General features: G+C 48.2%; 1 protein-coding gene across 1 annotated transcript in view; it reads left to right on the top strand.

The window, feature by feature from the left end:
- Nucleotides 1-26,185, top strand: part of LOC147731455 (protein argonaute-3) — a 1,378,491-nt gene that overhangs the window by 639,222 nt on the left and 713,084 nt on the right. The window contains exon 7 of the mRNA XM_086956497.1: nt 21,091-21,178. Coding sequence (XP_086812623.1) covers nt 21,091-21,178 — 88 coding nt within the window. The remainder of the gene's footprint in view (nt 1-21,090; nt 21,179-26,185) is intronic.

The raw sequence follows: 26,185 nt of genomic DNA, 5'->3' as shown, positions 1-26,185 counted from the left end.
GCAGCCACACCCCTGTCCTTTTGTTAGCTCATGGTAACTTTCTTTTGCAGGGAAAGAGCCCAAGTTTGGAATGGACATTCAGGGATCCCCCCGCTTTTCACCCAGACGTCACAAGTCGATGATTCCGTGCTAGGACCTTCTCAGGATGCGCAGCTGAAAGCAGTTTTGGACTTGATAAAGGCTAATGGGGTTGCTTGGGCAAGTGAACTGTTGAATGCCAACAAGCCCGGGGATTCCGGGGTCGGCCTATCGCCTCCAGCACCTGAACAGGAAATCTTAGAGGAAGCTGGGCCTACCAGGCCCAAGAGAGTGCGGAGGGCTACAGTGAAGGACTTTCCCGCGGACCCGGTCCCCACCAAAAACCGTGCGCCCGAGCTAACCAGAAATGTAATCGCCCACGCGCCCGCTTACCCTCCTGCAGCGGCCAGGGCATCCCTCCAGTCACACTGCCCCCCAAAGCCCCCCCACCCGCCGGCGGTTGCTCCTCCTTCGGACTTTGCCACTCGTAAGGACCTGGGTAAGCTCACTAACAACCTCCACGACTTTATGGCTGAGGTCAGAGCGGGCTTACGGGCTTCTACCCTGCCTGGGGGAGCAGCTGCAGGGGCTTCTGGGGTTGGGTCTGTGGCACCAGCGCCGGCCCCCCTGGCCTCTGTCGACGCTATGGTGACACAAGTGTGGGGTGTGCTCTCGGACCGGGGAGGGGCTACCAGCAGCAGCGCATCGAGCATCCCTCCCACTGCCACCGCTGCTCCGGTGGCCCTTAGCGCCCAGCCAGATCCTGTACCAATCCCACTTCCTGCTCCAGTGCTGACCCCTGCCCCCCAGGCGCATGGGCCTTGCCCGCGCCTCCTGCTGCGCCCGCATCCCCCCTCAGCACAGCCGTCGGCACTAATGACCATGGCCCCCTTGCTGTCGGGCAAATGCTCCCTTGCATGGCAGGTGCCGCAGGCTGCCAAGGAAGGCATCTGGCGTAGGGAGTTCATTGATATTTTCTCCCTCCTCATGCTGGGGGCCGAAGGGGTGGACATCAGGAAAATGGGGGGCAAAGAGGAGGATAAGAAGGTTCGCTTTCAGACGTGGCCTGAAAAAACGATCAAGAACTGGAGACAGGCCTTTCCTATTCTAGCGGCAGTCATTACTGAACGTTTCCCTGAGCAGGCGCAGGGCCTATTCCAGTATGCGAGCGTCATAACTGAATGGGTTGGTACAGATATGACTGTGAGTTCAGGTAGAAGATGGCTGTCTGTCCTGAGTTAGATTGGGACCAAATGGAAGTGAGGCTCTGGATGCAGCATATGGGTAAAGGTAGGGCAGATGCTGGGGACAAAGGTAGCTCGCATAATAAGAAAGTGGAGGAAGATAAGGGCCAGAATCCAGAGAGAAAAGGGCAATTCAAGCAGTCCTTTCGGGGGGGACGCGGTGGAGGGGGCTTTCACAGACAGGGGAACAGGAAGGGCTTTTCAGTGATTTGCAGATTGTACAACGGAGGAAACTGCACGTGGGGTAAGGCCTGCAGATTTGCACACTCCTGGAGCAAGTGCAGCGGTTCCCACCCCGTTTCAGCATGCCACAAGCGCGATTCTGCAGCAGGCCCTGCCAGCAGAGACAAGTAACAGCCCTTTCCCTGCCTGGCCCCTCATCACCCGTCCTGCTTCGCCTCCCCACCTTCCTTCGCTCCTTCCCGTCCAGGCCATCCCCGTCCATGCAGCGGCCCCAGTTGATGTGGTTTCCCTTCAATCCAAAGGCCCGTCCCCTATCATCATTCCCAACCTCTTGCCCCTACTGAGGTGCTATCCCAACGTGAAGGACAGGGCCATTTTGGCGGAAGGCTTTCTCGAAGGCTTCATAATCCCTTACCGGGGTCCCATGGTCAGCAGGGATTCTGAAAACTTGAAGTCAGTTAGGGACCTCCCGGAGGTGGTGGGTGAGAAGATAAGAAAGGAACTGGCCTTAGGGAGGGTGGCTGGCCCGTTCCAATCCCCGCCCCTTCCTGACTTTGTGGTATCCCCCCTGGACTTGGTCCCCAAAAAGGAGCCGGGGTCCTTTAGGCTGATTCATAAACTCTCCTTCCCCGAGGGCAACTCTGTAAATTCTTGGTTAGCTGAGGGTGCGTGCTCTGTTTCCTACTGTTCTTTAGACATGGCAATTGACTTGGTTAGGAGAGCGGGGAAAGGGGCATGGTTGGCAAAGGCAGACATAGAGTCAGCTTTCAGACTTTCGCCTGTGCACCCTGAGAGCCAGCACCTCTTGGACTTCAAGTGGAAGGGGGAGTTCTTCTTTGACAAATGCATGACCATGGGCTGGGCGGTATCGCGCGCCTTCTTCGAGGCCTTCAGCTCCTTCCTGCAATGGGCACTCTCTGTGAGATATGATGTCACAGCAGTGTCCCACTACCTAGATGATTTCTTATTCATTGGAAGGGATGGTACGCAGGAATGCAGTGAGGGTTTGCAAGGTTTCACGGACCTGGCTAGACATCTGGGAGTGCCTTTGGCGCCTGGCAAGACTGAGGGTCCGGCGCAGGTTCTCACATTTCTGGGCATCGAGTTAGACACAGTTAAAGGCGTGTCGAGACTCCCTGCTGGGAAGGTGCTGGACTTGAAACGGGACATTCAGGCTCTGCTAGGAAGGGACAAGGCACCTCTGGGGGTAGTCCAGAGCCTCTTGGGCAAGCTCAATTTCGCGGCTAGAGTCATCCCAGTGGGCCGAGTGTTTGCTAGGAGATTAGCCAGGGCCACGGCCAGGGTGGTTAAGCGTCATCATTTTGTGAAGTTGTCTGCTGGCTTGAAGATAGACCTGGTAATGTGGGCAGAGTTCTTGTCTGATTTTAATGGGACAGTAATTTGGAGGTCCCCATGGGTAGACAGCCCTGAAATCAGCATGCTTACGGACGCATCAGGAAGGGAGGGATTTGCTGCAATTCTGGGCGAACTCTGGTGTGCTCAGGAGTGGCCCAAAGCCTGGCGCAAGCACGGCATCACTTCCAACATCACAGTCCTTGAACTTTTTCCCATTGTCATAGCTTTACACCTCTGGCCTGGCCCCCTGTCTGATAGAAAGGTCCTCTTCTGGTCAGACAACATGGCGGTTGTCCATGCTATCAACGGGCAAACAGCCAGCTGCCCGCTGGTCCTGTGCCGGCTGAGGGAATTAGCCAGTTGGAGCCTGCGCTGCAACATTGAATTCAGGGCTAGGCACATTGCGGGGGTCAGAAATGTAGCATCTGACGCTCTTTCTCGTTTCCAGTGGGACCGGCTTGCCCCCGGGCGAGAGCAGAGATGACCCCCTTCCCACCAGCACTCTGGCGCATCTTGGAGTGGAGCAGGAGTTAAGAGCTTTGGGGGCGAGGTCTCTGGCACCAGGTACGAGAAGGCGTTATGGGAGTCACCTGGCGAATTTCAACAAAGCTGTTGTGGAGATGGGCCTGTCAGCTTTGACTCTGGAGGACAGAGTCCAAGCCTTTGTTGTTTGGGCTAAGAAGCAGGGTAAATCTTACTCCTGGGCATGCTGGGAGTCCCGTTGCTACAAGCGGTACATCCGCCCATGAGCGGTTAGCGGTGCCTCATCTGCTGTCAATTCAGTTGTAAATATTGGTGTGCAGTGTTTAGTGTTTTGTGCTAACAGTAAGTCAATAATAGTAAGTAAGTCTATCGTGTTGGGCATACTTTAAGTCAATAAAAGTAAAAAAGTGAATCGTGTCTTCTCTTTTTGACAGGGTCAAGAGTGTGGGTCTTGGGGCATTCGACCGTCTCCAGGCTGGGTCGGTGGGCAGCGATCAGGAACTGGACGCAGGGCTTCTCGAACACGGAATGTGTTTGGTTGGGTTTCCCTGGCATGCGCTGGAACAGCCTATTGCATAGAGTAAAGGAAGCGCTTTCAGCAGTAGGGGCCCTGCCTCAACACTTGGTCATACACTTTGGGGGTAATGACCTCACGAACCTGGGGAGGTCTACACTTTTGCAGAAGAAGAAAGCAGACCTGGGGGAAATCTGCTGTTTAGTGGGAGAGTGTGTAGTCTGGTGGTCAGAAATTGTGCCACGCATTCTTTGGAGGGACGCCAAATCTTGTGAAGCAATAGTTAGGTCTAGGAGAAGAATCAACAGCGCTATGAGAAAAATCACCCAACAGAGGGGTATGGGTTTCATTTGGCATGAAATGATTCAGGACAAGATCAAGGGTTACTTTGAGGCGGATAGGGTCCAACTCACACCGGTTATCTTGGACTTGTTCCTCCTAGATTTAAAAGAGGCACTGCAGAGCAAGGGTTGCAGGTAATATAGGTAGCGTGTGGTGGGGGGCCCGGGCTGCGGCGGGGGCCGCCGTTCGGGCTGTGGCGGAGTTACAGGGCGATCCGGAAGCAGAGAGGTGCAGCACTGTACTTCAGGGGGCACATAGGGGTGCCAGAGCCTAACCTGGAACCTCATGGGAGGTCCGGGAACCCGTGTCGGTGCCCCAGTAGTCCGGGGGTTTGCCTAGATACACCCCGCAAGGGGCGTGAGTAGTTATTACCATAATGGCGCAGCAGATGGGTGGTTCGCCACTGTGCTGCTTGGCTCCTCAGTCGGGCAGGTGGCGAGAATGCGGCCTGCCCTTGGATCACCCGTAAGATAACCCACCGTGATTACATAACGTTGTATGTAATAAACCTGCAGCAACTTTTCCCAATCTAACACTGGTGTCTGTGTGTTATTTGCGGGATGTTGGGTATGTTGCGGGGCGGGGGGTTCTGTTGACCTGATGTGACTATGCTATTTCCATCGTCTGACGAGCCCCCGTCATATCATCCAGCGGCTGCACCTCGCGGTGCACGCAGGCCTTGCCCCTTTACCTCATAAAGCGTGAGAAATGGCACTCGCGCCAGCCAACTTGCGCCGGACGGCCGTCAATGAGGTAAGCCTTAACTCCCCCATGCATGACACCGATTGGGATCCATGTTCAGTCCAAGACAGGATCTCAGTTTAGTTTTAGGTTAGACGGGATGTGTATGCATGATTTTTCGCTATGTATTTCACCATATTTTGCATATGTTCTAATGGGTTCGTCTTTGCGATTGGATTCATTTTTAATGCACGGCACGCATAGACTTTAGACCCACACCGCCATCTAATGGCTTCTGAGCTGTCTAGTAATTAGCCATCTTAGTTTTAGAACACTGGCGATTTGTAATGCACACGAAACTCGTCCCTTTAATTTAACGCGGCCTCACCACTGTGTAGGTCCTGTTACCGCATTCTGAGGTAACAGCGATAATTCCACCGGTTCTGTGAAGTTTAGACCGCATGGTGCTTTCTAACATCGCTCTTGAATAATTTGCCACTTTTATGGGATAGCGATGCCCATTCAGTCTTTTAGATCCCATTACGCGCGGCATACACGGTGAGTCACGCCCCTCAAGCCGTGTCCCTTGTACATGTCAAGGTAGTCCATGGCAACAATTGAGCACTATCCTTACGAACCCCACTCTCTTTCCTTGTATTAGATATTGTTTGGTTTGGTTCCCCTCTGTGAGAGATTCATTTACCTCATGAGCTGCCTTTGGCGTCATAGTAAGTTTCCATTATTTGGTTAGACCACTGAGTGAGACACCGCACCATATTATTAGACCTTTTACCTGAATTAGTTTCTCCCTCTTTGCTTATAGGAGCTACGTACGAGCTCATGTAGGTATCTGTTACCTCACTTACCCAAGTACTCACCTCTCTTCTGTAAATACCACCACTCCTCTTACACATTTCTCTGATTATTCATAGGTGCTCTTCTCAACCTTGTCCTGATGAAGACCCCAACTTGAGGACAGAATTTACCCTCAACCCTAGAGGTTGAAACATTGACAGCATACAACCCCACTACAAGCTCAAAGGATAGACCATTACGAATAACATGTACATTTGAGCTATGTTTACATCCAGGAACAATTGCCCTATGTTGGGCTGGAAAGGTTCTACTTTATGCATAAATTATGTATATATGTCACTATACCTTTGCCCTATCCTTCACTCACAGACTCACCACCATCTACCCTACCTTTTCTTTTTCTCCCCCCACTCCAAGAGCACTGTAAATATTTATCGCACTGCTATCTATTGGAGCAACTGTGTTGCCATTAAGAAATGCTTTGACTTTATATTGCATTTGTTGCCTCTCAATTTTTGGAATTAAATCTGATTTGAGCACACAAAAAAACAAGAGTGGTGAATGCTTTTTCGTTATTCATTTTTATAAAGAAGTTTCTACCACGACCGCCATTCTATTGTACTGAGATCGTAAAGCAGCTTCTTCGCCCCCTGTAAGGCCTCTCCTGAGTCAGCAAGGAAAAGGAGGAGATAATCTACATAAAGTGCTATATGATGCACCTATCCGTGAACATCAAGCCCCCGGTACGCTCGCCCCATTCTAGCATGCACCGCCAAGGGTTCCACCGCCAGTGCAAACAACAGCGAGGAGAGGGGACACCCCTGACGTGTACCTCGTCCCACCTTGCATGTCTCCGAGACTACTACTCCCGTCCTGACCCTAGCGGTGGAATCAGCGTACAGAAGAGCTGTCCACTTCACAAACTTGGGACCAAGCCCCATTGTTCTCATTACATGGAATAGGAACGCTCATTCTAAACTGTCAAAGGCTTTTTCCATGTCTACTGCGAATATTGCAGCAGTGTCAACGTTGTAGGAATCTGCTTCCATGCAAGAGTCTTCTGACATTTAGGGCCGTGTTTCTGTTGGGGATGAACCCGGACTGGTCAGCATGGATGAGGGTGGTCATGTGGGGGAGCAGTCGGAAAGCTAGGATCTTGCTTAGTATTTTATAATCGAGGTTAAGCATGGACAAGGGGCGATACGCAGTTCTGTCCTATGCCTGCTTGCCTGGTTTTGAGGAGGGGGATTTTGATCGCCTCTCTAGTGGAGACTGACAATTTGCCAAGCTTCTTGGCATCATTGTATAATCGGGTGAGTTGGGGAGCCTGGAGATCAATGTAGGTGAGGTAAATTGTACTGGGAGGCCATCAGTGCCCGGGGTTTTGTTACGGTCCATACTTTTGATGGCTTTGCGCACCTCTCGAATTTCGATTTCGCAACACAGTAAAGTTGCTGCGTCTTCATCGAGAGTTGGCAAGGCCACCTCTCGCGTGAACTCCCGCAGCTCAGCCTCAGATGGGGCCAATCGGCTTCGGTATAGCTCAGTGTAGTAGTCAAAGAATATATCATTGATTGCCTGTTGATCGTGCCTAGCAATTCCCCCTCATCCCTGAGTTCCAGTATAGTTTAACCTCGTCTAGTCGGATTCGCCAGCCAAGCCAGGAGGGCTCCTGACTTATCTTTTTCAGAGTGTGCCCTTGTAATATAAGTCTTATAATCGAAACAGCGCTGGCGCTCCACGTGCGCGGCCACTGCCTCTCTTGCTTCTTGCATCTCTCTGTGTTTGTCAGGGTTTCTCCAGGGTACGCAGACGATCGACCATCCCGCTGAATAACCAGGAGGAGGACCTTCCTAACTCTGACTAATTTGGATATGCACCGTCCTCTGAGCACTACATTGCAGGCATCCCACTCCACATTTGTCAATGTAGCTGTGCCCTCGTTGGGCTGGAAGTATTCTGTGATGGCTGCGCCACTAGGGTTATGGAAGACCTGATCTTCTAGGGCCTCAGGGAGCAATCGCCAGGTGGGAAATGGGGGGCGTGTACGCGACCAGTGCAACCGTGCCATGATAGGATTGTGGTCGGAGAGTGTCATAGTGCGGTACTCAATACTGCTGATCCCCCCATGGACATCAGGTGAGCATAAGATGCCATCCAATCGAACATGTAAGTCATTGAAGGGCAGAAAAAAAAGAGTAAGCCTGGTCTAATGGGTGTCCCGCCTGCCAGGTATCGATCAAGCCCCATTTCTGTTGCCAGTTACGACGTGCTTCTGCGACCTTGTCTGCAGGTGCGTTAGGGAGTGGTGGGTGGGAGCGGTCTAGGGTAACATCAGTGGTGCAGTTGAAGTTCCCCCCTAGTAACAGTGAGGGTCACTGTCACTGTGAGTATATTCACAAATCTTTGTGATAATAAGGAGAAAAAGGCCGGTTGGTCCACATTAGGTGCATATATGCTACCCAGGGTAAGGTCCCTACTGTCTAGTTTCCCTGAACCTACCACAAATCTGCACTCAGGGTCTATCACCTGTGATGTGCATTGAAAGGGGACTCCCGCTCATACTCATATCAATACCCCTCTCGCGTAGGCAGAGTATGTAGTATAGTAAACCTGACCCTTCCAACAGCGCTGTAGCGCCTTCCCTTCTGGTGCCAGGGGATGAGTCTCTTGTAGAAGAGCTATCTGAATACCTCTGCGAAGCAGGTAGGAGTGCATCTTGTGGAGCCTAACCATAGAGTGGATACCCCTCACATTCCACAAGAGAGACACCAAGCCTAATGGGGATCCCATTGCTGCTCGCTGCTCATGTAGTCCTTAAAAAGGTCCCACCCCCGTGACACGCCCAGGTCCCCTGTAAAATACCCCAACTAGTGAAACAACCTGAACTGCCCCTCTCCAGGGCAGGTAGCCAACAAGGTGTCCCCATACAAACTGTGATAACACCAATCATCGTCAAGTGACAAAGGTAGGGAAGGCCTCCCGCTAAGAACCCCGCAATACATCTTGTAGTGCCGTCTACCCGCTAAGTGTTCCAATCAGTATGCCCCAGTTGAGCTGGATGGTACCTCAAGGTCCAGAGAGAGGGAAGCCACCAGTTCTTGGAAGCTGCACTTGCGTCGCAGGGATACTAGGGCACAGTAGTATCTGCGTGCTAAGGGGCAAGCTGTGCTCCCCATATGAGGTCAGCCGCCATTTGGGGCGTAACCTCCGGCATGTTGGCTCTCAAGCTGTCAGTGTCGCTGAGGTCTGATGAGGATTCTGATCGGCTAAGTCGAGGTTATCTCCGCCCAGGAGATGAGCTAGAACCGGTCCGATTGTGCAACATGACGGCTTGCAGCGCCTTCCCTGTGTGAGGGAGCCCTGAAGCCCGGACCATGGCCAGTAGGGCTGTGCTGTGGGGTTCCCGAATCCGTGGCAGGTCGATCTTGTGCACAACGGGTCTCTAACCAATCCCAGGTTTCTTGTGGGGAATTGAAGAAGTGTACTACCGCTGGGTCCGCTACTGTGAGCCGAGCGGGAAAAAGCATTGTGTAGGATAAGTTCATCTTGCGAAGTTTGGCCTTGACAGCAGAAAATGAGGCCCTGTTCCGCTGCACTTCTCGTGTAAAGTCTGGGAAGATCATGACAGTATTATTGTCTATGTGGAGCTTTCGTTTTTGATGAGCACATTGTAGGATATGGTCTCTATCACGAAAGTGTAACAGCCTAGCCACCACTGGTCGTGGAGAGGCTCCTGGTTTTGGCAGCCTAGCCGGCACTCTGTGGACCCGCTCCAGGGCATAGAAGGGGGAGAGGCCCTCTGGGACCACTTAGGTTCGGAGCCCGTCCTCTGAATACTTGACCATGCTGGACCCCTCTGTTTTTTCGGCTTTCCCATTGACACAGATATTGTTCCACCTTGATCTTCCCTCGGTGTCCTCGGTACGCAGTTTCAAAGTCTTCACCTTAGCTTCCAGGGTAGTGAGAGCGTGTCTCATGTCTTGTACTTCATCTGGCAGGCCATTAAGTTCTTTTTCGTTGCATGATACCCTGTCTTTGAGCTTTCGGTGGTCGTCTTTGAGCAAGTTGAGATCTGTGCCAATAGCATCCATCTTCTCCTCCAGTGCTTCTCTGGAGGCTGTTATTGCTTGCATTATGTCTGCTAATGTGAGCTTCCGGGGGGACAACTCTCTACTAGTTTCAGGTGTCTCCTCCTCCTCTTCTGATTGGGGTCCAGGGACATCCATGCTAAGAGCAGTAAAGCCTCTCTTCTTTTGAGGTCTCCCCAGCTCAAGGTTGTGGTGTGCAGAGTCAGCGTCAAAGAGATTTCAGTGTCCCTTGGGGGCGGCGTGCCAGAGCACTTCCAATCGCGCAAGATCCCCTCCGGGATGTCACCCTTCCTCAGCCCAGGAAGCCCCCGCCGACCTCGCCTCCAGTGAACTCACCACCTTTGGCCCTGCGAGCCGGTATGTCCCGCCAAAACTAGTTACCACTCAGAAGTCCGCCATTGTTGCAGGCATTCCCTGTACTGGGGTCCCCCAGCATTCTGCCGCCTTTCCATCCAGTTGTGTTTCTGAAGTGCGTATCAGATCCAGTAAACTGCTCAAGCGTTCTCCCCGGTATTGGTATCACATGGTCTCTTCTGTTCTCCAGTGAGCCTCTCAGGGAACCAGCAAGACATCTCCCGACATTTGGAGCCACAGTGGTATCTAGGCGCTATATCCTGGATGCCCCATCATAGTATCGCTAGCAATGGTTTCTCTTCGCTCTTGGCGGGGATCTGGGTCAAGGAGCGCCTCTGCACCTCCAGCTTCTTCCGCCGCCTGTAAAAGCGAATGTCGGAGTGAGCTGCCCCCCTATACGCATCGTCTCTTCCACTACTGTGGCTACTCACGCGGTCGCTTGAAAGAGCAAATGCTCAGCAGTGTAGGTATTGAGGCAGGGCCCAGTAAGCCGGGGGGAGCAGTGGAAGTATGCTCAGCAGTGTAGGTATTGAGGCAGGGCCCAGTAAGCCGGGGGGAGCAGTGGAAGTTTGGCGCCCTTACAAGCGGGGTCCCGTGAGGCCTTTTCCGCAGGTAGCACCATGGCCTCCAGTCTCCTCAGCATGTCTCCGCCGTGCCGCACATCTGCCTTGATGTGGTGGCGACAAGGGGGACGACGGCAGGTCTCCTTCAGGCAGGTCCCCACTCGTAGCACATAACAGCTCAGCGCTCACTCCCCTTAGCCGCCATTTCATGGCTCAGCCCAGGGGAGGACATGGGGCCAGCCCCACAGTTGAATGTGGTTCTTCAGAGTGCCTCCAATTCCTCTCACATGCTGTATGCACCATATAGCCCAGGGAGACAGCTGCAGTGTAAGGCTGGCGTTCTTCCACAGCGTTGGGCCGCTATGCGGGCAAGTTCGCCAAGCAAACCCCTCTGGCTGCCATATTGCTGTCTGGAATGGAGCCGATCCGGGGATCTCGTCGCAGGCCAGTCTGCTTAAGTAGGAGCGTCTCTCTACTCCTCCAGTTATCGAGGAGCTCGCCGCCGTCCGTCCAGCAGTCAGAACAAGGCCCCCAGTGCTGAAGCTCCAGGTCGCTCCGGAGTATCGGGATCACGACGGAGTTAGACCACGACCGCCGTCTTAGGGTCAGGCCCTCCGAGAGCGGTGCCGACAGGTCGACCCCCGGGGGTGGCCGCAATTCTGGAGCAAAGCACTGCCAAGTCTAGCCCTCCCATTCTTAAGGGCTGCCTCGAAGTGTGCGGCTCTCCGCCAAGTGTCAGTGGGTCAGGATAGATGAAAGTGGGGAGACAGCGGACGGAGCTCCTCAGATCGCGTGCATCTCCATCCGCAGCAAGCCACACCCCCATAACGCATATCTCTCATTAGTAGGTAGAAGCTTAAATGGGCCCATATTATCAGAATCCAATTTCGTTCAAGGTTGGTCGGGTACCACAAATTGAGATAAAGGAGTTTTTGAGATAACATTTGAATTACTATTGGTAGCACTTGTTAAACAGTCCCTGACCCCTTCCTCTACTTAACGATCCGTGCCTGGCCATCAGTACTTTTCTCTCACTCTTACCTATGTGAGATTTCTACCCAAGTGCCCATCATGTGCCAGGTTAATCACCTTCATGCTCATTTCTTTTGGATGAAAATGTCTTTCCCTCAACAAATCACTCCCACTGAATGTCAGTTCATCCTTGGCATTCCTAAAAGGTTTCACTAGAGAATGCAATTATACATGATAAAGCCACCCATTCTCTACATGATCTTTAAGTTTAATGTAAGTGACATAATTTTCAGATATATAATATCATATGCAGCTGTCTATGTTCAGGGCTGCAACAGATTTACTTCTCAGTTCCAGTTTTGGGGAGGGCAGCTCCGGGAGGATGTGGAAGACCTCCTAACTGTGCTGGTTTTTTTTGTTTTCTTTCTTCCTGGAGGTGATTTCCTCCTCTTCTCCCTCACCACCCTCCCAGTGAATTTACTTACTGTCCGGTTCTTTTTCATACTTCCAATAGTCCTTGGTATGTGAGGGCATGCGTTATCTTTTTCCTTGCAGTGTTTTATTGAAAATATTCTCCCTCTTCCTTGTCCTTAGTTTCTCCATTAATGTATCTTTTATGAATTCACATGCTTGAATTTAAGGGATTCATCCTTACCTTTAAAGCTCTTCATGCCGCTGGTGCAGACTTCTGGAGGAAAGCCATTTCTTGGTACTTTCCCATTAGAAATCTGAGATCAAGCGGATCCCACAAAGTTACCAACTTCCGTTTTAAGAAAACCAAGTGGGGTGGAAGTAGCTTTTTGGTGGGAGAAACCAGGGAATAAAATCTTCTACCATCACATATAAGATTAGCACCCTCTCTACAGGTTTTAAGAAAGCTTCTGAAGACCTGGCTTTTCACTCTGTCTCCCTCTGTTTGCTAAATCTCTGTTGCAATAGCACCAAGACACCCTCGGGTATACGTAGCACTTTACAAGTATTTTTAACATAACATAACATCTCCTGCAGAGCCACCATACCTCAGATTTCTTACCGCATGTTGTGTGTTAGGGAGTCTCCCTTAGCTCTGCTCTTATCCTTTTGACCTTTAGCTTCCAGCTATCAATTTCTCATCTTTCAACATCTGAGGTACCATTGGAGTGTGTGTTTTTGGATATATTCACACAAAATGTAACAGTAAAAAAAAGTGCTGTTTATGCGCTGTAAGACCTGTCGTAAAAGCAGACTTTTCTCTGAAGATCCTCACAAGGAGTGTTTATATTGCCTCTAGCCTGATTATATACCTATAGAATGTAAGGACTGTTGTACGTTTTCTGCGAAAACCCTCAAGGACAGAAAGGGTAGACTGCTTCTATGGCTCCAGAGAAAAAAGGAGGAGCAGGCTCTTTCCTCCTCCAGGAAAAGGAAAGAAGGGGAATCGTCCTCTACCCACACAGACACCAAGATGTCTAAGTCTCATAGAAAGGAAACTTCTGAAGAGAAAACATCTAAGAAGCACCAGGCTGGCACTTCCACTCTTCTTCACAGATCTTGCTCAGCACCTCCTTCTCCTCCTCACACCCCCTTCAAGGAGCCGTCCTCACTAAAAGAACACCTGTGAACAGCAACGCCGTCGAAGACTCTGCCATCTACTGTGAGGAGTTCAGTTTCAGGAACACCGTTGATGGTCTCATCGGCCACGTTTACCACATCGACGATCAAAATGGTGACAGCTTCGTCAAGCAAGGATGCGACCCTGACTTTGATAATGACGTGCAGCCGGACCAAAGCTAGACCAAAAAATAAGGCCCCTGAAAACTCCCCCTCATGCCTTATGGTCATTCTCAGTCAGATTTCGTCATTATGCAGGCCGCACAGAGAAGGGCTAAGAACCCCTCATCTCCATGTACAGCTCCACTAGATAAGGAAGGGCGCCACCTCAATAATATTGGAAAGGGATTTTCTGCATTGGCGAAAACTTCCATTAGAGCCTCCAATGCCTTGGACATCATAGGGAGATACGACTGGCAGATGTGGCCCAATATCTCCTCTCTGTTGGAGTATCTCCCTGAGGACAAAAAAGAGGAGGTTAAAGATATTCTTATAGAAGGTAAGAAGGCTTTTTTGAGCTGATCGATATTGCCATGGACATTTCCTCCACAGCTTGTCAATAGATTATCGGAGTGGCAGTGCTACGTCGCCAGGGATGACTGAAAGCTGCTCCTTTCCATCTGGAAGTGCAGGCTAAGGAGTTGGAAATGCCGTTCGATGGAGAATATCTTTTTGGAAAGCACATTGACCATGCACTCCAGTCCATCAAGACTGACACCGACACGGTCAAATTGCTTGGTACTCTACAGCAGCAAAGATTTAGCCCTCTCGAGGCAGAGGTAAACGTCAGTACCTCTCTAGACCGCAGTTCCAACCATATTCTCAGCAGACCTATCGACCATTTATTCGGGTCAGGCCTACCGCTCCAATACGATGCCTTCTTATTCGAGGGCATCCGTACGCAGACGTACACCAGTCTCAAGATTCTAGCCAGAGCAATGAGAAGCTGCAGACCCCTGTCACTTCAGTCCCACTTCAATTCAGTCCCGCCTTGTCCAAATTCTTCAATCAGCAAAAAATCCATAACTTCCGACAAATCGGTGTTAGATGTTTTCCAGCATGGTCACACCTTGGAATTTTTTCAGCTACCTCCAAATTTCCCTCCACAAGACATCTCATTGCCATCTTCAATTCTCAGAAAATACATACGATTGATCCTCTCCAAACACACAATAGAAAAGGTTCCATTCCATTAGCGCAATCTGGGATTCCTTTCCCTCTTCTTCCTCATCAAGAAGAAACAGGAAAATGGAGGCAGATACTGGACCTCAGGTTCTTGAACAAGTTCATCAAAAATTAACCATTCAGCCATGCTTTCTCTCCATGAGATCGTCCTTCTCATGGATACGGGAGACTAGCTATTCTTCCTCGATCTACTCCATACATATTTCTTCATTCCCATACATCGCAGATTTCTCAGGTTTGAGGTGTCAGGGTGCTGTTATCAATTCAAGGCACTCCCCTTCGGGTTGAAGTCAGCCCCTAGAGTCTTTACCAAGTGCATGCCCCCGGCAGCTTTTCTACGGTGTTCCGGTCATCAGGAATTCCCCTACCTGGACGTCAAAGCTTCGTCCTTTCAAGCAGCCTTCTTATGAGGGCGCCCTGCAGAAACAGCAGCTCAAGGCACAGTGAACTCAGTCTAAGGGATCATTCAACATAATTTCCATAACCTCCGAAATTACCTTGGCAATCTCCTAGTGGAAAGTCAAGGACCTAATCGCTCGGGTCTCTCCTTCCCCTAGACAACACCACAGATGGTGATAACATCGGATGCCTCCATGGAAGGATGGAGATTTAGAGATTCACGGCAAATGGTCCATACTGGAAGCTTCATGCCACATAAATTGTCTGCAGTGAAAGGCTCTGTTTCTCACCTCCAAGTCTTCCTCTTAAGGAATCAGGGATCTTCAGTCCTAGTCAGGACAGACAACACCATCACCATGTTTGATCTGCTGAAACAGGGTAGAACGAGTCCTCAAGCAGCAGATTTGGGATTGGCTAATAGTCAATTACATCTCACTAAAGGTGTAACAAATCCCTGGGATACAAAATGGGTGGGCCGACTCACTCAGAGTGGGAGCTCAACGACAAGCAACTGCGAAGCGTCTTCGAATCTTGGGGTTATCCAGCATTAGATTTCTTTGCTACATCCCTCAACAAAAAATGCAAACTCTTCGCCAGCAGTTTCTCAATCAGGATCTTGGGGAGATATCTTCCACTTCTCAAGGGAAGGGATGTTTGCTTACGTATTTCCCCCATTCCCTTTCATCTCAAGTATTCTCTAAAAAAATCAAACGGGAGCTGAGCTGGCTCATTCTCATTCCCCAAATGGGTGAGACAATATTGGTACACAGAGCTGCATCGCCTATCAGAGCGTTTTCCCATTCACTTTCAGCCGACAGAGGATCTACTCTCCATGAATCAGAGCCAAGTTCTTCATCCACATATTCACACTCTTCTTTTATCAGCTTGGCTCCTCACACACTGAGTTCGGAGCTCTAACAATCTCAGGGGAACGCAAGTAAATACTTTACCAAGCTCGAGCTCCTTCTGCCCTTAAGTGCTACTTGGTGAAATGGAAGAGATTCTGTGCATGGTATACTGCACAGTCGTATCATCCTTTTTTCCTGCACACCGGAACAGCTGTTAAGTTATCTTCTGCATCTTACCAAATTAGGCCTTTCCAATTCATCCATAAAGGTACACTTGGCTTCCATTTCCATATACAGATGTCGTCCTGGCTGCCTATCCTTGTGATCCTTGGACGGTGGCTTTTCTATTAGTCATCACATCTGCAAGACATATTCGCGAAATTCATACTTTCACCATTACATAGCCTTACCTTCTATTCCTGGAGGATGGAGTGCCTTCATCATTAAACCTTAATGAATCAGTGATTCTGCCTTCGTTCTTTCCCAATCCTTCTTCAACGGCAGAAAGAGCTTTGTATTCCCTGGACATTAAGCGATGTTTGAAATTCTATTTGCAAAGAACAAGGACTTTCCAAAAGTCAAATCAGTAGCTCTTATCTTTCTCTGCCTCTAGAAAATACAAGCCGTAACGCAGGCCAGTATTGCTGGTTCGGTCTCCTCGGCTATATTCTTTTGCCATGAAAAGGCACGACGTCCACTTCCTGCAAAGGTGAAGGCTTATTCCACTCGTAAAGATTCAACCTCCTCAGCCCTGTTCGCAGAAGTGTCTCTACCGGACATCTGCAGGGCGGTGACATTGGTGAACGCCCACACTTTTACAAAGCCTTACTGCCTTGATGGATGGAGTAAAGCAGATGTAGTAGGCGGTCAGACCTTTTGCATAAGGTATGCTACTGATCTGCTCTCAGCTGTTTATTTTCTTCTATTATACTATGTAACTAATAATTTAATTATGCTGATCATGAGTTTTTTCTGATTTTTTAATGCAATTTCACAGAAATTCTACTGACTACTTGTATTCAGTGGTATGTCATGGTGGGATGGTTCGCCTTCCCACTGTTATTGTTTGTGCATACTGCTTACTAGTCTGATTAAAGCATGTCGATCTATTAAAGATACAATACTGGAGCTTTGACAGGCCACCACCTAGGCCTCCTGCTGAATCCTTCCCCATGGGCACTCTTTCCTTGTTTTGTATTAAGGATTTCAGTAGAACCCTTGTCACCAGTTACTACTTTACACAGATCCCTCGAGTGGATTGTGTCTCTCCCTCAGGCTGCTATCCTCCTAACTATCTCCCTGAAGGCCTTTGCTTTCTTTGGGTACATTCTCGAACAGGGCCACTTTTTTCGCTTAGGTTCTCCCCTCATTCAGCCTCCACACTTCCCTCATATTTCCCATGGCTTCCCGCCAGTCTCCGCTTAAGTTTTTCTATTTCACTAGCTCTGTACTACTCATGATACTGTTCCATTGGGATGTTCAGACCTCGATTTCAGCAGCATCTTCACCATTACCGATTTCTCTGCTGTATTTCACAGCAGCTAGCGGTTCTGCCATGAAGCCCCCACCTTGAGAAACTCTCCTCACTAAGGAGGGGAAGTGCCCCATCGCCCTCTGCCACGCTCCTCGCCCCCTTCCTTTCTTCTCAGATAGAAAGACCCCAATTACCTCTTGGGGTGGGGAGCTTAGGTGAAAGGAACACCAAGACAGCCAGGGAAGTCACATAGCCACTAGATCTGAGGCCACTGTCCGCCTTGCTCGTCTTGACTTCAGTGTCATAGCGCAAACATATGTCCCCCGCAGAATGGGCTCAATGCGGGTCCCCCTGAACGGTTGGGTCACCCTACACTGCAGGGGCCTGCTTGGTAAAGAAGAGTGGCTTTCCCAAGCGTTTGACTATTTCTTATTCCTTGCCATTGCATGCGTTCTGCAAGGTATGCAATTGCGTGGCTTAGCCATAATGTATTTACCGCGTTGGTCTTAGGGGTTTGGTCACACCCCACTTGTTCACACTCCACTTGTTACCACCTGGACTCTTGCTCTGTCTTTTTCTGAGGCAATGGCGTTGGGCTCAGCACCCCAGCAAATATTTAATCTTCTTTCTCTGCGTGGTAGGTGTTACACCGACAGGTGTGATATTTACCCGTTAACGAGGTGGTAGTGCAGCTTTAGCAAGGCACGTTGTCGTTTTGCCCAGCCTTGTCACGCCTGGAGCTTGCTATTTTATTCAATGATTAGGACTATCAGTAAAGATTTCATGACGGAAAAAGAGAGGTTTCTTACTTGTAGACCTTTGTTCTCCATCAGGGACATTTTTATTGAATCCATAATCAGCTCATCCTCCTCGCTAATCACTTTTATGGTATGGTAACAGTAAAAGGATGAGGATCCTCCTACCTGTCAAAAGAAACTGATGTTTCACTGGTAGTGTAGTGCATTGTGGCGTAGTGGATCAAGCTTCTTCCCTAAATGAGCCATCTCCCTTGAATGGATGAAGGATAGGCGCAACATTCACCAACTAGGTGTGTTGGAGCTAAAAGAAAAGTACTTGTGTGGTATATAAGAAAACAAAACAACTAACAAGGAACTGTAACACAGAATCATTCAAAATTATAGGTTTAAAAATGTTTTTCTCCAGAAGACGCTGTGCTTCGTTTTGGATCACATACCACAGGTAATTGATTTCAGGCCTTAGATACTAAAAACAGATGCAACTTTCCTCCCAGGCGATGGTTTAGTCTGAAGCGAATGACAGCTGTCAGAAGTAGAACGCAGTGTTTACTTCGGATGATGCAGGGACATCTTAAGAATTGTGAGGACTGGATCCTCACCCTTCACATGCTAGGCGCAGCTAAGCAACTCATTGCCCTGTACTGGAAGCGGGCTGAGGCGCCGCCGATCGCCTCCTGGTTTGTGCGCCTCTGGCAGGTCCTGACTATGGAGTTGCTCACGGCGCGGATACAGACGAGGGGCGTGCGCTTCAAGGCAGTATGGGAACCCCTCGTGCGCCACCTGTGCTCCATCAGCTATACCCGCCACATGCCCCCCAGGCTTCGCGCTCTGCAGTTATTCGAGGACGCCCTTGTCCCTGGTGACCCGAACAGACTAGGCCCTTAACTGCTCCCCCTAGCGCAGGCGCTGTTGCGCTCTAGCACTCCGCTACCCAGCTTGCGTCTTTTAGCCCCCAACCGGCGATTGCAGTCTCCCCCCCCAGGCCTCCCCCCACTTTGCCATCGCTCACTCTCCCTCCGACTTTCTCTTCCTTCCTACTTGCCATCCTGGCTTCCGCCCCACTATGGGGCAGTTTGGGCCCCGTTGGGCCTTTGGAAAATGTGACACTACAGCTCTTATTCCCATGCGCACCTCCCCCGCACAGCGATACTGCACCAGCACACGATCACCTCTTGCTATCACTGCCCCTAAGCCACACGGCCGGCCCCTCCGGGGGGTTGTAGGCATGGCGCTGTGTTAATACCTCATCCCCCCCTGGTTCTCCTCGCCTTCCAGTTCTACTTTGCGCGGCCGGCCCCGACACGGGGTTGTAGGCTTATCGCTGTGTTCACAATAAAAACAGATTTGAACAAAAAAAAAAGAATTGTGAGGGCCCTGGGCCAAGTGTATTTTGAGAGCCCTTGTTCAGAAGAACTTATAATTTAATATGAATTTTCTGCACATTCGCAACCAACCAAAGTTGCAGTGCTGCATTTCCTCAGGAGAAAAGTGAAAATAGCACTATATCTACTAAGATGTGGGGGTGTTCTCTTGCTCAGCTCTGGCTCTTTAGGCTGCCATTCGCCAACTCAAAACCCTTGCACCATAGAGCAAGGATGCTGATGTTATGTCACGCATACGTTTTTACTGGAAGGGAACACTCCAAGTACAAAAAGTATGCTTTAATGCTTTTCTCACTTTGTATCCGTGCTGTAAAATGCAGCACATATGCAAAGTTTGGTACATATGGGGGAATAAAACATTTCTCTTATATTACTCCTGCCCTGGGGACGTGTATGGTTTTGGTGGAAATCTAACATAGTTAGTAGATAATGAGGTTTGTCAAACCCAATCGGTGGCTGCATGGGACGCCCATGTACCACGCCTGATATGAACCCTTGGCACAAAGTAGCACAAATATCGCATAGTACTAGTACTACTTTGTTTTACTATGACTTCAAAGTTGCATAGTAAGTAAATACTGCCACACTGTTTTATGCTGGGTTTGAATGACAAAGGTAACGCAAAACCAGCCCAAAGGGCTAGTTAAGATGAGCCAAGAAAGTTCAGAATACATGTACCAGCGGGCAAAACTGTACTATTTGAGATTTAAATATTATGTTACAACCGCAGCTAAGTAGTATTATTAGAAACAGTCTCTTTAGTCCCCTCCCACTACTCATGAGTGAGACATTGTTTAGTTCTAAATAAAACATTTTATGCACGTTGCATAGGGCTAAAAACATGTATATGCAACATTTATGTAATAAAAACCCCCATCGCCCTTCCTCCCCTTACTAAAGACATAGGGGCAGATTTACAAGCCCCTTGCGCCACTTTTGCGTCATTTTTAACATGGGAAAAATGACGCAAAAGTGGCGCAAGGGGCTTGTAAATCTGCCCCATAACTTAAAATAAATGTACAGTTACGTTTTAGCAGCTATCCATGTGAAGACTGTATGAATAAGACAGATAGTTCAGGGGAATAGATGAGAACATTCTGATGGTGGCCCCCTAAAAGACTGGAGCTCTAGGCCAGAGCCCACTTTGCCCATGCCGTCTCTGGGATGATGGTGATCCGTGATTTTTAATTTGAGGACCCTTTGTTGCAGTGGTAATAAGTACCATTATGCAGTCCAGTTAGGAATGCGACTCCTGAGTTTTTAATCATTTACAACCTTGCCATGAAGCTGCTAGAATCTTGATGGTAAAAAGCGTTGACATAGTCCAGTGAAGAAGAGATGGTGGTTGCTACCACATTTGCTTTACATTCTTCAGGGTTAACCTGCCTCCAGATTCACTACTTACAAACTAAATATACATACATTTTTCAAAGAGAATTTCTCTTTCTAAAAGTGGTTCTGGAATTGCCACATGAATGGAGCTATCCACCGTTTGACTTTAGGAAGTTTTCCCATTTTGGAGAGCTGAGATTCCAAGTAACTATTCTATGCGGGAATTTGGTCATTTAAATAACATTGTTGGATGTCTTGAAAGCACGTGAAATGTCCCTTAAACTGGATGCCAACGTGTGAGGTCTTTCCTATATCCCATATTTATTCTTGCATTGGTTACCCATATACTATTATACTATTTAAACCAAAAGAAACCGAACAAAACAGCGAGTGTGAACGAGATCAGACTATTGTGTACCCATCAACAGGATGCCATGTGTGTGACATCTCTTAAAAATGCCCTTTTGATGTAGTTGTTCATTATTGCTTTTTTGCATTCATGTAGGTCTGAAGGTTGAGGTGACTCATTGTGGAACGATGAGAAGGAAATACCGTGTTTGCAATGTGACAAGAAGACCTGCTAGTCATCAAACGTAAGCTAATAATGTTGCTAGTCACACAAGCATACTTCTCCCACTCGGAAATATAACTGGTGACCAGCTACAATATGCCATTGAAGGATTCTGCTAACATCATCAACCTCAAAACAGAAAGCTGAGTATTTAAGTTCATAGTTCGAGTCTTGTAAAGTCCCAGCCCCAATACCTAGTCGCCACAGTGGTGCGGAAATTGATTGAGGATTAGGGTCTTCCTACTTTTTGGGTCAAAGCCTACCAGACATCGCAGCTGTGTGGTTTCCTAAAGACATCTTGGAGATATATCTGGAAAGCTTCTATGGGAATGCATTCCAGCCATTGCTTAACATTGGCTTTGTAGTTTGTAACTTACTTCTGCTTGCTTTCGATTTGCTGGCTTTCTTTGTTTTAGGTTGTCCAGCTCGAGTTTGTTCATTTACTGTATTCTTCCACAATTGCTTGTCTTTTTGTAAACAGGCCTTTAAATCGTGCTCATATCTTGTCACATTTGCTGTGCATTTGAAGACAAAGTTCAAACTTTTTTTCCTCTTACTTCAAAGTGAGAGGATTTCAGTGACAAGCTTTCTGTGAAAGAAAAGGTTTTTTTTTTACCACACAACAACATTTAAATGTCTGCAAATTAACTGTAGTAAAATTTCACTATATATCGTAATTCGAAAATCTCAAATCAAGCAAATATTTTTTTGTAATTGTAAAGTGTGGTGGAATAAATATTTTAAATACGATCAAAACAAATCAGAACACTAGGAGATGACATTTCCACAGGTTATCGTTTGTGAACCGTATACTTTTATCAGTAAAACTGAATGTCTGTGCAAATGTAATAGTCATTTCAATTGAAAATGTGTTGTCTGTAATGGCAGTGCACAACAACACTATACATACTCCACTCTACAATATTCCATTCTGCTCTGCACCACTCAACTTACACCACTCCATTCTGCATCACTGCACTCTACGCCACTCTGCTCTGCACCATCCCACTCTACACCTATTCACTGTACTCTGTACCACTCCACTCTGTCATTCTAATCTACTTTATCTACTTCATGCCACTGGACTCTACACCACTCTACTCTACGCCACTGCACTTTACCCTACACCACTGCACTTTACTCCAGTATTGGAACTTTCATAGATTCACATGCTTGAATCATTCCCTGTCATCGAGATGGGAGTCCTTGGTATTATTAAAACTAATATTATACATAGAACCTACGGCCTTAACATTGTTGTAACATATCTCGGTCCTTAAGTAAAAAAGGACCAAACTTAGAACCAGCCAATCAGTAGACACCACCCTGTAGAACCTTTCTGAGAGAAGCTCCAGTCCCTCAGATTTTCTACCGCACGTCGAGGTAAGGGAGTCTCCACTGAGCTTTGCTCAGTTTTTCTTCTATTCTCTCTATCTTGGAGTATTGTTCCAGTCAGGTTTACTGCCCACCTAGTATATCTGTCTTGAGGTGAATTAAACTGACGCCCGCCATGTCAGATACGCCTACAAAAGGTATTTTCAGAGTCTATTACTCTGGTAGGAAGAACAGACTCCATATTTATGATAAATACAAGGACTGTCTTTATTTACTGTATCCTGAACACTAGCCTAGGGATTGCAAGGTATTTCCGACATCTCAACAAAGACTTTGAAGATCGTGAAGGGAGGCTTCTTTTGTGGCTTCAGAGGCTTGAAGAAAGGGACACAGTGGTCTCAGATGAGGAGAGTGATGCTTCCTCTAAGTCTAACAATAAAACGCTTAAAAAAAGACCTTTAGATGACCCTGCTGGTTCATCATCACAGCTTCCTGCAAAAGGGCCAAAAATGTCAGCTTCTTCGTCTCAGAAGCAGTCTTTGTCAGCTAGAAAAGTTTCTTACAAAGAAAAGAAAACTTGTCCTTCAAAAAATCCTCCTTCAGAACCTTTACTCCATCTATGAAGCTGAAGCGTACCTTCAAGAAGCCTACTTCAGCTCCACCGACAGGCAGCTCGTCGACGACACCTCCGTCGACGGAAAAATCCTCTCATGAGGTGATTCTGGTCACATCGGCGTTGTCTACAGTCTCTACCATCACTGTCTCTTTGTCTTCGTCAATGCCATCGTCGTCAGGTCAGGCACCTTTATCGTCGACGAAGCAGATTGTTTCTTCGAGGTCATCGTGGTTGTCGAAAGGCAAATTCCAGACAACAGGCTGTCTGTCGACAACACAACTCTCGTTGTTGATCTCATCGATGGGGACGCTGATTGCATCGTCGTCGACGACTACATTCACAGGGCCATCCTCGTCAACGGCAGATGTGTCATCAGTGGTATTGATGATGGTATCCACTCAGTTACCATCAATGAAGATCCCTGTCTCCGACGGTTCGTCGTTGACGAAGGTGATTCCATTGACAGACCAGGAGAAACAGCCCTCGCAGACGAAGGAGTTTATGTTGACTATCCAAAGTTTGGCTGTCGAGCAGCAATCGTCGACGAGCTAGAGAAAAGAAAAATTGCAATAAATTTCAAAAATTCAACTTACACCAGCTTTAACTTCACCTAGTCATGTGCAAGCTCTTATGCCATCCCAATTTCTGGAAGAGGATGATGAGGAAGAGGGATCTGAGGAGGATAATCTTTTTTTGGCATCTTTAAGCCCATCGGACCTTAATGTTAAATATCAGGAAGATTCTGATGATGACAAGGATTATGGTAATCAGTTTTACCATTCACAACAGTATCAGCATCAGGATGTATACCTTCCTTCAAATATGATGATAGATTTGCAGTTTATACTGGCAGACTATAAGATGAGGTTTCCTCCAGAGTAGAGTATCTAACAAGGTCCTCCATCTCCCCTGCCTTCCCTTCCACAGGCACAGGCTCGCTCTCCTCCACAGCTGGAGTCACCAATTGTTCAGCCCTCTCCTCAAGTGACTACTGTGCAACAGTTATCGTCTTCAGAAGAGGAAATGGAAAGAGAAGAAGGAGAGATTCATCAGGACGAATGGGATTCCTACATTATTCACGCCCCGGCATCTCCTTTTCTCCCTCAAGCAGATTCATCTCTAGAAGATATTGGGGGGGGTTACATAATCTTCTGGAAAGAGCAGCAAAACGCTTTGATTTACCAAGCCTGTGCATCAACAGGGCTGTTTTCGATATGATTTTAAAGAACCTTACAAAAAGTCGGTAAGGTCTATGCCTATTATTGATTACACTTTGAAGGATGGATTGAGAATAATGCAAAATCCAGCTATTGTCCCACCTGTGTTGCCAAGGCTGGACAAAAAATATAAAGCTCCGAATGACGCTCCGGCCTGCTTAACAGGTCATCCAAAACCTGATTGTCATCTCGCAAGCAGCGCAGAGGCGTTCTAAAAATCCTTCAGCTCCTGTGACAGCTCCTCCCGATAAAGAAGGCAGAAGACTGAAAAACATCAGGAAGCACTTTTCATCTATGTCAGCCTTGACAGTGCGTGCTGCGAATTCTCTGGCTTTACTGAGCAGTTATAATAGGCAAATGTGGTCGGATATGACACCATTCCTGGACAAACTTTCACCAGAGGACAGGGAGGATGCTAAGAAGATACTTCTTGAAGGCGAGCGGTCTGCCTCTGAAGTAATAGACTGCTCTATGGATGTAGCATCCACTGGTTTCCGGCAGCTAGTGGGAGCGGCCGTCTTGAGGCGTCAAGGTTGGCTGAAAGCCACTTCATTCAGACCTGAAGTGCAAACGAATATTCTCGATCTGCCTTATAACGGAGAAGAATTATTTGGCAGCCACGTCAATTAAGTTCTACATGCTATTGAAAAGGACACAGATACGGCTAGGTTCTTTACAATACAGAAAAATGCTGTTTTGTGGCTCCAGAGGAAAAGGTTAGCAATCATACAGAGGAGGCTACCAACAATCTTGTTACCCAAACTATTCTTCCACCGCCCAACAATATATGCCACAGTTACCCACCGTCAACCACCTGCAGCTGCTTACAACAAGGCTCCCTTTAGAGGAAAATCAGGATGTCAGGGCAAGGAGACCGGTCGCCGCCAATGACCTCCCACAGCTGTTGGCCTCTGTCCCACCTATCCCATCTTCAGTGGGCGGCAAGATATCCCAGTATTTTCATCAGTAGCAAACCATAACATTGGACTGATGGGTCCTGAATCTATTCCAGTTCGGACACTCTTTGGAATTTATAAAGATCCCTCCACCAACTCCTCCTCCGCCCGCTTTCAGAAGCACCTGCGTCTCTTACAGATGGAAGTAACGAACATGTTACAAAAAGGAGCAATAGAACGAGTTCCTCTCAGACAAAAAGGGAAATGTTTCTACTCCTGTTTCTTCTTGATCCAAAAAAAGATAAAGAAGTGGAGACCGATCTTGGACCTAAAGAACTTAAACAAATTCCTCAAAAAACAATTGTTCTGCATGATCTCTTGTCAAGATGTGCTACGGAAAGGATTATATGGCGCCCCTGGACCTCCAGGACACATACTTTCATATCCCCTCATGGCAAAACACAAAAAATTCCTACGTTTCACTGTGGCCGACAGTCACTATCCATTCGGACTAAAGACGGCTCTGCTTCTTCACGAAGTGTCTAGCACCAGTTGCAGCTTATCTAAGGCAACAACATCATCAAATATATCCTTATCTAGATGATTGGCCTCTCAAAGCCCCCACTTACAAAGCAGCAAGGACATCCACCAAAGTCTGTCAGCAAGTATTCGGAAAATTAGGCCTCACTTTAAATGTGGAGCAATCAATCCTGCAACTATCCCAGTGGCTGGTCTTTCTAGAAGCTATGTTGGACACCATGGAAAACAAGGTGTATCCTACCTTGGAGAGACAAAAAAGGCTGATATCCTTGGCAAAACAGGTAAAAAAAAGAAGGTGTCTTTTCCATTCGCCTCCTCAAATCTCTCATAGGAATGATGTCTTCTTGTATTGCCCTCATACCTCACTGTTGGCTCCACATGCGTCCTCTTCAAGATCCTTTAAACAAACAATGGGTGCAGACAGT

Source organism: Lissotriton vulgaris, chromosome 2_1 (assembly GCF_964263255.1).
Source record: "Lissotriton vulgaris chromosome 2_1, aLisVul1.2, whole genome shotgun sequence".
Taxonomy (NCBI): domain Eukaryota; kingdom Metazoa; phylum Chordata; class Amphibia; order Caudata; family Salamandridae; genus Lissotriton; species Lissotriton vulgaris.
Note: the sequence above shows the minus strand (reverse complement) of the source record. Positions and strands in the feature narration are given on the sequence as shown.